The following is a 12,939-nucleotide window of genomic DNA, read 5'->3' as shown; positions in this document are numbered from 1 at the left end:
AGACAGACTGGGAGAGAGAAATGGAGACAGACTGGGAGAGAGACAGACTGGGAGAGAGAAATGGAGACAGACTGGGAGAGAGACAGACTGGGAGAGAGAAATGGAGACAGACTGGGAGAGAGACAGACTGGGAGAGAGAAATGGAGACAGACTGGGAGAGAGACAGACTGGGAGAGAGAAATGGAGACAGACTGGGAGAGAGACAGACTGGGAGAGAGAAATGGAGACAGACTGGGAGAGAGACAGACTGGGAGAGAGAAATGGAGACAGACTGGGAGAGAGACAGACTGGGAGAGAGAAATGGAGACAGACTGGGAGAGAGACAGACTGGGAGAGAGAAATGGAGACAGACTGGGAGAGAGACAGACCGGGGAAAGAGTCAGACGTGGAAGGAGTGAGACGTGGAAAGAGTCAAGACAGAGACAGAGAGACTGATACAGAGAAAGACAGAGAGAGACTGGGAGAGAGACAGTTACTATCCCGGGCAACGCCCGGGTACTACAGCTAGTCTAATATATAAAGCTGAGTGTGTGCGTGCGTGAGTGTACGTGTGTGTATGTCCGCTAAAGGAATCTGCACCGTCGCATTTACAATCACAAATTTTGCACAGACGTCTCATGTGACCCAGGCAGTGTCATAGACTATGTTTTGACGGGAAAATTTAACCCTGCGCTTTACAGTTACTCTCCAAAAAACCTGCCTCCATTAAAGTCAATGGATCTGCGAGCTATTAGGTTATTAATAGCAGCTGTGAGTGGTTGCTATAGGAACAAAATAAACTGTTAGTATAAGAAGCTTATGCGTGAGGTAAGATGTCAGTGGGGAGACGGATAAAGAGAGGCAGAGAGAGACCGGGAAGGAGACAGAGAAAGAGAGACAGACAGTCAAAGACACAGACAGGGAAAGAGACAGGCAGACAGGGAAAGAGACAGGCAGACAGGGAAAGAGACAGGCAGACAGGGAAAGAGACAGACAGAGACAGAAAGAGACAGACAAGGAAAGAGACAGAGACAAGTTAAGAGACGGGGAAAGAGACAGACAGAGAGACTGATACAGACATCAGAGACAGACAGAGAGGGAGAGAGACATTTACTATCTGGGCAACTCCTGGGTACTACATCTAGTATAATATATATATGACAGGTTCCCTTTAAGCTGCTCATTCAAAAGTTTACAGACGCTCACATTGTTTACCTGAAAAAGTTAGAGGATATTTTAGGATCAAAATATCCCTAACTTTTTGTGAGTAGTGTATGTAATATTTCTTATATAATGGTTAGTAGCAGAAATTTTTATATATTTCTCTTTCCCAGTTGAAAAGTGAGGATTGACCGCTGTGGCCAATCAGTGGCAGGGTGATGCTATTAGAGAGACATATGGTCAATGTGATCACTTACAGTCTGCAATAATTGTGTGCTGTGTGTGCTGGCCACGTTTCACTGAAGACTGATATTGTATGTGTTTTGAGTTTATTGCTTTATTTTTGTGATGTGCAGTCAGATTTGTGTTCCATCATGGATGTAAATTTTGGACTTTTGCTTTATCCCTCTGTGCACATCATATGTGCCCCAGCAGTGTGCAGTCCGTGCTCAGTGGTGCGCAAAGTGAACACTAAACACTTGCAGGCATGTAAAATAAAAGGGCCAGATGGTACTCGCCCTCCCCGGGTCCAGCACCAGCTCTGGCTGTATCGGTGACATCACATTGATAGTTCCAAAGGAAGGTAGAGACAGGCGACACTCGTCGACATCCAAATAGCGGTATTTTTTTTTTCTTTCATTTTTTCATATGAGGAGAGGGTACAAGTTGTGGGGGAGGGTGAGGAGAGGCTCACAATGCCGGACAACGGTGAGCCGTTTCACACTCCTTGTGCTTCAATGGGTCCTGACAGGACCCGTTGAAGCACAAGGAGTGCAAAACGGCTCACCGTTGTTTGGCATTGTGAGCCTCATACCTGTAGTGCCGGGTGCACATCCCAGAGAATGCATACCATGTGTAAGATCCAAAGGAAGGTAGAGACAGGCACAAGGACTGCGAAACGGCTCGCCGTTGTCCGGCGTTGTGAGCCTGTCTTCACCACCCTATTTGGATGTCGACGAGTGTCGCCTGTCTCTATCTTCATTTGGAACTATCAATGTAATGTCACCGATGCATCCAGAGCTGGTGCTGGACCCGGGGGGGGGACGAGTACCATCTGGACAGAACCCCCATAATATCCCATTATAAATCACAGATCCATTGCACCTTGGTGGGATAATTCTGAGATTGATCCTGATTCTTTTATCATAGATGTGAACGGAGCCATATCTTCACAGTAAAGTGTATTTGTAATCAAATATTGACAGCTTTATTATAGCACATTTATCTGTTACTCATTTACCTGTAAAATTCCTGAACTTTGCACCTTTGAAACTATATGTCAGCTCACGTGTAATAAAATACGATGTGATAAAATGTTCTATATGTAAGTAAGCAAACAAAGTACATTGTATTTCTCGTCCCAGAATGCACCTATACCACAAGAGACGCCTGCACCCACAACTACTAAGTCCGGAGAAAGGGCAGGAGGAAAATCACTGAAGAAACGTGCAGTTATTACATCCCAGATAGGCACAAGATCCGCACAATGAGGTATTTTATATGCTCCTAAATTACTATAAAATATATATATATATTTAGCTGTAGTACCTGGCGTTGCCCGGGATAGTAACTGTCTCTCTCCCAGTCTCTGTCTGTGTGTCGCTGTCTGTCTGTCTCTCTGTCTGTCTATCTCTTTCCTTGTCTGTCTCTGTCTGTCTGTTTCTATCTCTGTCTGTCTGTTTCTATCTCTGTCTGTCTGTTTCTATCTCTCTGTCGATATTTGTATCAGTGTCTCTATCTCTGTGTCTGTCTCTTTGGCCCGGGCTGTCTCTTTGGCCCGGGCTGTCTCTTTGGCCCGGGCTGTCTCTTTGGCCCGGGCTGTCTCTTTGGCCCGGGCTGTCTCTTTGGCCCGGGCTGTCTCTGTCTCTCTCTCTATCCGTCTCACCACCGACATCTTATTGCCTCACACATGAGCTTCTTATACTAACACTTTATTTTGTTCCTATAGCAACAACTGACAGTTGCTATTAATAGCCTGTAGCTCCCACCTCCATTCAGTTTAATGTAGGCAGGATTTTTAGAGAGTAACTGTAAGGCGCGGGGTTAAATTTTCCCGCCCAAACATAGTCTATGACTTTCCTGAGTCACATAGGGTGTCTGTGCAAAATTTCGTGATTGTAAATGCGATGGTGCGGATTCCTTTAGCAGACATACACACACACACACACACACACACACACACACACACACACACACACACACACACACACAGCTTTATATATTAGAGATATAATATAAATATATATATATATATTATGATATCAGTTTTATTAAAGAAAAACATATACGGTATATGGATTGATTTTCTTTTTATAGTATATATTGACGATATATTCTGGTATAAATAAAAAAACAAAGATGTATATATATATATAGTCATGGTATCGATTATACATGATATATATAGATAGATTATTTTTTTTTGTTTTCACTATATATTTGATGGTATGACAAGTAATCTCTGTTTCACAATATTTTCAATGCATTATTTTTCTGTACCGATTTTTTCCAAAAAATTCTGCTGTACCGTTTTGCTTTGGTTTTTGTGCATCCACACATGCACTTTCTTCTGGTCCCTACGACTTGAACTTGCTTTGTTCTATTTCCATGGATAGTTAATTCAGTGTTTTACAACTGGTCCTCTTTGAATACACTGCTTTTCTCCCTTCAAGTAGATAACACGAGCAAAATTGGCACTCTTCCTTATCAGGCTCCTCACTGGTGACACATATACGTAAGTCCCCTAAAACTAACTCACTTTTTAAGTCGGGTCAGCCTTTAGAGGAACGGATGTTCACTAACCCCTGTCATATAACCCAGTGCTCAAACTTCTTGAGTTCGGGGATCACATATTAATATACACATCTGGCATGTGGCATGTCTTGAACAATTAAGTGGATTATTTATCTCCTTTGTTTGGGCAATTAAAACATTTGTATGTGTTTTTAATTTGCAGCAGTGTATACTTTGTCTTTGTAATCTGAAGCGAAGCCTGTCTTTTGCTCAGGCTCCGCTACTCTGTGTCACTTTCACTGTGTTTTTCCCGCATGTGCACTCCTTTAGTTCCCATGGTCTGAACTTATTTCACCCCTTGCTCTCATTGGGAACTTGCTCTGTGTCTTTGCGCAAGCGCCCTTCACGTACCCTTGCTTTCCAGGAATTCCTCTAACACTTTGAGCTTCTAATTCTTAAACGTAATGCACACTCTCCACAGAATCAATGAATTCAGAAATATTTCTTTCCCTTACAAATAAATAGTTATCAGAGACATGGATGTGCACTAATCACTCAGTACTCAACAGAGTGAACTTTTTGAGTTCGAGAATCACAATAAGCACACGCACCTGTCATCATATGGATGCGCTCTGAAAAACCAAACAGCACACATTTTCATGTATATTTTTGGGTCAATGTTCTCCCATTTTAAAAATCCATGTTACATTTACATTTATATTTTATTTATTATATATTTTATTTCCTTCAATGCTCCGTTATATGCTTTGTACTCAGTAACAAATACTCCTCCTCTGTATTTTTCACGTGTCTATGAGTCACTCCGTTACCATGAGAGCATTGACGTCAAAGCTGGTAGCATGGCGTATTGAACTCCTCTATAAGTAACTGGCCTGTGTACTATGCATGTATTCTCTTTTTCCCTGAAGAAGGAGACGGCTTATGTCTCTGAAACGCGTGGATGCTGTAATAAAGAAAGAGTTTTTTAATATAAACTACATCCTGGCAACAGTGGTTTCTTAGCGCGGCTAAAACCCGATTCTCACATATATGTATATATATATATATGCATTTTTTTCACGATGGTATGTTATGGTATTGATTTTTATACATATATATATATATTAGAAGGTGGCCCGATTCTACACATCGGGTATTCTAGAATTTACGTATTGTGTAGTTAATGTATGATTTTTGTTATATATATGTGTGTATATATATATATATATATATATATATATATATATATAGATAGATAGATAGATGTTGTGTGTAGTTTACCAAGTGTTTGTGTAGGGGCTGTACATGTTCTGGGTGTTGTCTGGGTGTGGCGGGGGGTGAGAGCGGTGTTGTTTGTGTGTTGCGTTGTTTGTAGAGCGCTGTGTGTCTGTAGCGTTGTGTGTGTGTTGCACGGTTTGTGTGGGTGTGGGGTGCGTGTGTGTGTTTTGGGGGGAGGTATGTTTTGTGCAATGTGTGTGTGTTGCGCGGTATGTGCGTATATTTGTGTATGCTGCGGTGTTTGTGTGTTGGGTGTTGTGTGGTGTGCGGCGTTGTCTGTGTTTTTGGGTGTCTGTGTAGAGGCGGTGTTTTGTGGTTCCCAGTGTGTGTGTGGTGTGTTGTGTCGGTGCGCGTGTGGCGGTGTGTGTTTGTGTGTTTTGGGGGGAGGTGTGCACCCCCATCGTGCTCCATTTCCCATGCTGCGCACTTCCCCTCCCCCATTGTGCTCCATCCCCCATGCTGCGCACTCCCCATCGTGCTCCATCCCCCATGCTGCGCACTCCCCATCGTGCTCCATGCCCCATGCTGCGCTCTCCCCATCGTGCTCCATCCCCCATGCTGCGCACCCCCCATCATGCTCCATCCCCCATGCTGCGCACCCCCCATCGTGCTCCATCCCCCATGCTGCACACCCCCATCGTGCTCCATCCCCCATGCTGCGCACTCCCCATCGTGCTCCATCCCCCATGCTGCGCACTCCCCATCGTGCTCCATCCCCCATGCTGCGCACTCCCCATCGTGCTCCATCCCCCATGCTGCGCACTCCCCATCGTGCTCCATCCCCCATCGTGCTCCATCCCCCATCGTGCTCCATCCCCATCGTGCTCCATCCCCCATGCTGCGCACTCCCATCGTGCTCCATTCCCCATGCTGCGCACCCCCCATCGTGCTCCATCCCCCCACACGGATTGGCCGCTCGCCCAGGCTCCGCCCCCCCCCCACAGATTGGCCTCTCGCCCCGGCACCCTGCAGGCATTGGCAACTCGGCCACGCCACGCCCCGCCCCCTCACGCAATGCACGCTAGCTCTGGCCCCGCCCCCCCCCCCCCCCCCCCGCGCATTCCCCGAACTGACACGGTCACGGAGCCATGACTCCCAGGTGAGTACTGTACTCCCCCCCCCCCCCCACTTCCCCCCCAACGGGAGCCCACATCAGCGTACGCCGCCAACCCAGCCGACACTTACCCTCGCATTGCTGGCCTTGCCGCCGTATGCTGGTGTGGGCTCCCGTGCGAGCGGGGGACGGGATACGTTGGTAACCATGCTAGCATAGTTACCAGCACATCAAGGTCCTGCAGCGGCGGAAGATCCACACGCACACACATAACAGCACACACACACACATACACACACATCAGATCACACTCACTCTCACAAACACCTCACACACACATCGCATCCACACACTCCCAGCATCCGGCGATATCGCTTGCTTCTCGGCCTCGATACTGTGCTGTTGTGACCTTCCAGGACCTGCCGGAGGATCACATGGCCAGAAGCATGTGGTATCTCCGGATGTTGCGAGTATGAGCGCATATGTGCAATATCGTCAATGTGTGTGTGCGTGAGTGTATGCGATCGGGTGTGTGTGAGTGTATGCGATCGGGTGTGTGTGAGTGTATGCGATCGGGTGTGTGTCGGTGTGTGTGAGTGTATGCGATCGGATCTGTGAGTGTCGACAGAGGAGCATGGCGTGCTGGAGGAGGCTGGGAGGAGAGAGGCTGATCCTGGGGAAGGCTGGGATGGGGAGGCTGATGCTGGGGACAGAGAGGCTGATGCTGGGGACAGAGAGGCTGATGCTGGGGACAGAGAGGCTGATGCTGGGGACAGAGAGGCTGATGCTGGGGACAGAGAGGCTGATGCTGGGGACAGAGAGGCTGATGCTGGGGACAGAGAGGCTGATGCTGGGGACAGAGAGGCTGATGCTGGGGACAGAGAGGCTGTTGCTGGGGACAGAGAGGCTGTTGCTGGGGACAGAGAGGCTGTTGCTGGGGACAGAGAGGCTGTTGCTGGGGACAGAGAGGCTGTTGCTGGGGACAGAGAGGCTGTTGCTGGGGACAGAGAGGCTGTTGCTGGGGACAGAGAGGCTGTTGCTGGGGACAGAGAGGCTGTTGCTGGGGACAGAGAGGCTGTTGCTGGGGACAGAGAGGCTGTTGCTGGGGACAGAGAGGCTGTTGCTGGGGACAGAGAGGCTGTTGCTGGGGGCCGAGAGGCTGTTGCTGGGGGCAGAGAGGCTGTTGCTGGGGGCAGAGAGGCTGTTGCTGGGGGCAGAGAGGCTGATGCTGGGGGCAGAGAGGCTGATGCTGGGGGCAGAGAGGCTGATGCTGGGGGCAGAGAGGCTGATGCTGCGGGCAGAGAGGCTGATGCTGCGGGCAGAGAGGCTGATGCTGCGGGCAGAGAGGCTGATGCTGCGGGCAGAGAGGCTGATGCTGGCGCAGCATGGCGGATGGAGCACGTTTGGGAGTGCGCAGCATGGGAGATGGAGCACGATGGGGAGTGCGCTGCATGGGGGATGGAGCACGTTTGGGAGTGCGCAGCATGGCGGATGGAGCACGTTTGGGAGTGCGCAGCATGGCGGATGGAGCACGTTTGGGAGTGCGCAGCATGGCGGATGGAGCACGTTTGGGAGTGCGCAGCATGGGGGATGGAGCACGATGGGGAGTGCGCAGCATGGCGGATGGAGCACGTTTGGGAGTGCGCAGCATGGGGGATGGAGCACGATGGGGAGTGCGCTGCATGGCGGATGGAGCACGTTTGGGAGTGCGCAGGATGGGAGATGGAGCACGATGGGGGGTGCGCAGCATAGGGGATGGAGCACGATGGGGAGTGCGCTGCATGGGGGATGGAGCACGATGGGAAGTGCACACCTCCCCCCAACACACACACACACGCGCGCGCACTGCACAACACAACACACCACACACACACACTGGGAACCACAAACAACTGCCCTACACAGACACCCACACACAGACAACGCTGCACACACAAATATACGCACATACCGCACAACACACACATTGCACAAAACATACCTCCCCCCAAAACACACCACACCCACACAAACCGCGCAACACACACACAACGCTACAGACACACAGCGCTCCACAAACAACGCAACACACAAACAACACCGCTCTCACCCCCCATCACACCCAGACAACACCCAGAACATGTACAGCGCCCTACACAAACACTTGGTAACTACACACAACAACATATATATATATATATATCATATATATAACAAAAATCATACATGAACTACACAATTCGTAAATTCTAGAATACCCGATGCGTAGAATCGGGCCACCTTCTAGTATGTGTATATATATATATATAGTATATATTTATATATATACTATATATATATATATATATATATATATATATATATATATATTATACTATCATATATGTTGTACAAACATATTGCTTGACGCCTTTTCCATAGCTGCCCCAGTAGCCACGTCACAGCAACCTCATTATATCTTTCTTTCTGCCTCTCTCGGAGTTTTAAAAAAAACCTACATATATGGGCAAGGATAGATAGACCTACTACTAAAGACTAAAATAAAAGCACATGTGGCTAAAGTGTGTGTGTGTGTGTGTGTGTGTGTGTGTGTGTGTGTGTGTGTGTGGGGGGGGGGGGGGGGGGGGGGGGGGTTGGAGGTTGGGGTGAAAAAATGTGCCAAAATTATTAGGAGGTGCGCACCCTTTAATGGATTTGGAGCAGTCTTCATCGACATTGGCACACAGAATGCCCAGTTTTGGTGACAGCCCCTTGTGGAAAATCCCTTTAATGATCATAGACTTGTTTTGTCTCGGAGATCTTTGTCTTTATATAATTCATTATTTTTGATACTTTTAGTGGAAAGTCCCTGAAAGACCAACTGGAAAACCTGCAGTGCCAATTCACCTGGAACTTAGAAAGAAACGATAAAATCAGCACAGACGACCTATTGCAGACATTGGAGGTCAAGATTCGGCACTCGTCCTGCACAAATCTATCAACGTTATACAATCTAAAGGCTTATTTCTTACATCGACAGCAGAAGAGCAGCGAGGCTCTGCACTACCTATGGCAAGCGGAACAACATTTAGCTGAGGCTCGCGAGTCAATCTTCGACCATCGTGTTATAATTACTTATGGGAACTACGCTTGGATATATTACCGCCTCAACAACTTTCAAAAATGTGAAGATTACCTTCAAAAAGTCCATGATATCTGTAGCAAACATTCAGAAAATATGTGTTCAGCCGAAATGTTTGTGGAACAAGGCTGGTCCTTTCTCGAAGTTGGTATAAGGAATGGCCAGTGGGCTACCAAATACTTTACCAAAGCTTTGGAGATGTCTTCAGATGATGGATCCAGACTTGGCTTGGCTTATTCCACTTATGCTCATGCAGTCTACTCTCAAGATACGGAAGTAATCGATCAAGCCATTAGGCTTCTGGATGAAATAGTGCTTGGAGATCCAGAAAATTGGAAGCCCGAGTATATCTAGCAAAGATGCTGCAAGACACCGGTCTTAGGAAAGATAAAAATAGGGCTCGGAGAATGGTAGCCGATGACTTCCAAGGATGTATGAATCCAGAACTTCTACGAATTCTAGCAGGGCTTTATCAAATAATCACTTTTGAGAAAAGTTTCCAAATTTTGAGAAGAGCTAAAATCATAGCACCAAATTACCATAAACTGACCCATGAAATGGGCAATGTGCATAGACACCGAGCGTACCGTCTAAGAGGTGAAGAGCAGTCCAAGGCCATAGCCGAAGCTTCTGAATGCTACAACCTGGCCATCCAGCTGATGCCTTGGAATGTGGCTGCCCGGCTAGATTTGGCCAATATGTACGGGTTAAAATACGAGGCAAAATACGAAGGCGAAATATATGCACAACTCAGTGATGAGATCGAGTCTCTGAGTAAGAGCTGCAAGCAGCGGTTCTTCTTACAGTACGGTGTATATTTCCTATACAAAATCCAGCAAACGGCGAAAGGAATAGAAATGCTACAAAGCGGATTTAAAATTAAACCGACCTCGAAATGGGCGTAAAGTGTAAAAAGGGTCTGACGTTCTGTACAATATTGTACAGCTCAACAGAAGAGGAGATCGATGGATTCATAAATGACGTGGAAGATGCAAAAAGACAAAAACTTTTAAAGTAATGCTTAAGATGCTTTGCTTAAAGTTATCTAAAAACTAATATATAAAGCTCAGTGTGTGTGTGTGTATGTCCGCTAAAGGAATTCGCACTGTCACATTTACAATCACGAAATTTTGCACAGACACCTCGTGACTCGGGGAACATCATAGACTATGTTTTTGATGGGAAAATTTAACCCTGCGCTTTACAGTTACTCTCCAAAATCCTGCCTTCATTAAACTGAATGGAGGTGGGAGCTACAGGCTATGAATAGCAACTGTCAGTGGTCGCTATAGGAACAAAATAAGCTGTTAGTATAAGAAGCTTATGTGTGAGGTAATATGATGTCGGTGGGGAGACGGATAGACAGAGCCAGCCGGGCAAAGAGACAGACAGAAACAGATGGGGGAAAGAGACAGGCAGGGAAAGAGATTGACAGACAGACACACACAGAGACAGACACCGAGATGGAGACAGACTGATACAAATACAGACAGATATAAACAGACAGAGACATAGACACAGACAGACAAGGAAAGAGACAGACAGACAGCGACACACAGGCAGAGACTGGGAGAGAGAGACAGAGAGACAGTTAGGCTGGGGCCACACGGGGACTACTGCGATCCCCTTGCATGACACTCGGCTCGTGCTGGCAGTACAGCAGAGCCGAGTGTCATGCGTGTGTCCTTGCAACCGAGGTCCGTTCGTGCGAGCAGACCTCAGCTGTGGGGGGCGGGCCGGCACTCAGGAGGGGAGGGAGGGATTTCTCTCTCTCTCTCCTGCATAGCCGGCTATTGCCATTCTCGCACTGCACTAGCGGTACACCGGTTGTACCGCGAGTGCAGTGCGATTTTTCTCTTGCCCCATAGACTTGAATGGGTGCGAGAGAAAGAGTCTCGCATTACAGTCGCAGCATGCTGCAATTGTTTTCTCAGTCCGATTAGGGCTGAGAAAATAATAGCTCATGTGTGCTGACACACAGGCTAGAATTGGTCCGAGGGGAATGCGATGTTTTATCGCACTCCACTCGCACTGTTTTTCTTTGTCGCTCCTAATTGGGAGACCCAGACAATTGGGGTGTATAGCTATGCCTCCGGAGGCCACACAAAGTATTACACTAAAAGTGTAAAGCCCCTCCCCTTCAGCCTATACACCCCCCGTACTGCTACGGGCTCATCAGTTTTTATGCTTTGTGCGAAGGAGGTCAGATATCCACGCATAGCTCCACAGCTTAGTCAGCAGCAGCTGCTGACTATGTCGGATGGAAGAAAAGAGGGCCCATAACAGGGCCCCCAGCATGCTCCCTTCTCACCCCACTTTTGTCGGCGGTGTTGTTAAGGTTGAGGTATCCATTGCGGGTACGCAGGCTGGAGCCCACATGCTGCTTTCCTTCCCCATCCCTCAATTAGGGCTCTGGGTGAAGTGGGATCCCATCGGTCTCCAGGCACAGGAGACCGTGCTCCATCCACAGCTCCTGAGGACCCTGCTGGATAGGAGCCGAGTATCGTTCAGGGACATGGCCCTGCTACTTGGAGGTACTCTGTGTCCCCGTGGGGACCGCGCACAGCAACACTCCAGCATTGCTGGGTGTGCTAGTGCACCGGGGACAGCAGCGCTGGCTGCATTTGTGCCACTATACACTTCAGCGTCGCTGAGTGTATTTGTGTAGGGGGACTGCCGCGCTGACCGCCGCTGCCATGGTTATCCCTGCGGCGCGGCTGGGACTGTTAGTGCGCCGGGGACTTCCGCGCCGACCGCGCTTATACGGCGGCCGCGCTTATAACTATAGTCCCCGGCTTCTGCGGCCTAGTCTCATTCTTTTCCCGCCCCCAGCCCTGCCAGTCAGGGGAAGGGCGGGACGCTGTACAGGTCGGCAGCACTGAGGGCTGGAGCATGCTTTGCATACTCCACCCCCCTCACTCTGCACAGTGGGGCACCAGTTCCCGCACTTTTCTGGGTCACGCCCACGGCTCCCTCCTCTCCCCAGGACGCTGGCAGCCATTCCTCTCAGCTCTGCTAACGCTGGAGAGGAGAGACAAGCTCAAAGAGACCCAGGCAGGAATTCTGGTGCCCACACAAACGCTTTGCGCAGGCGGTAAGCAGCACCTGTGGTGCTGGCCCCACTAGTGCAGAAGTGTATTTATAGTTTATATGATTATAGTCTATACTTTACACTGTAGGGTGCACTGTTGATTTGTGGCTATTTACCTTCCTGTATTGCTCAGAGGAGACAACAGCATGTCGTCCACAAATAGCAAGGGTGCCATGGCACAGACTTACTATGCTGCCTGTGCAGCATGTACGGCTATACTGCCGGCAGGTTCCACTGACCCTCATTGTGTGCAATGCTCGGCCCCTGTGGCACTTTCTCAGCCGGAGCCTCTGCTAAGGGTGGCCCAGGGAGAACCACCTGTTAACACTGTCCAGGTGACAGGGACGGAGTTTGCAGTTTTTACTGAAAGACTTTCTGAGACTATGGCTAAGATATTAGAAGCCTTGCAGTCCAGGCCGGCATCTCAAGCCAGGGGCACTGTGTTATCATTGTCCCCTGGTTCCCCTCAGTTGGAACAGCAATGTCTTCCCGGGGTGTCTCATGGATCCCAGGGTGAGGTCTCTGACACGGACCGCAGCCCCA

At 48.7% G+C, this 12,939-nt stretch overlaps 1 protein-coding gene across 2 annotated transcripts in view; it reads left to right on the top strand.

Annotated features, from left to right (window-relative positions):
* Positions 1–12,939, top strand: part of RCE1 (Ras converting CAAX endopeptidase 1) — a 433,314-nt gene that overhangs the window by 3,160 nt on the left and 417,215 nt on the right. For both annotated transcript variants that reach the window (XM_075326534.1, XM_075326535.1), the window contains exon 2: positions 2,505–2,631. In XM_075326534.1, the coding sequence (XP_075182649.1) occupies positions 2,627–2,631 (5 nt within the window). In that variant the 5' untranslated portion in view covers positions 2,505–2,626. The remainder of the gene's footprint in view (positions 1–2,504; positions 2,632–12,939) is intronic.

This window comes from Anomaloglossus baeobatrachus, chromosome 10 (genome assembly GCF_048569485.1).
Source record: "Anomaloglossus baeobatrachus isolate aAnoBae1 chromosome 10, aAnoBae1.hap1, whole genome shotgun sequence".
Lineage (NCBI taxonomy): Eukaryota > Metazoa > Chordata > Amphibia > Anura > Aromobatidae > Anomaloglossus > Anomaloglossus baeobatrachus.
The sequence above is the reverse complement of the archived record's forward strand: the minus strand, read 5'-3'. Positions and strand labels throughout refer to the sequence as shown.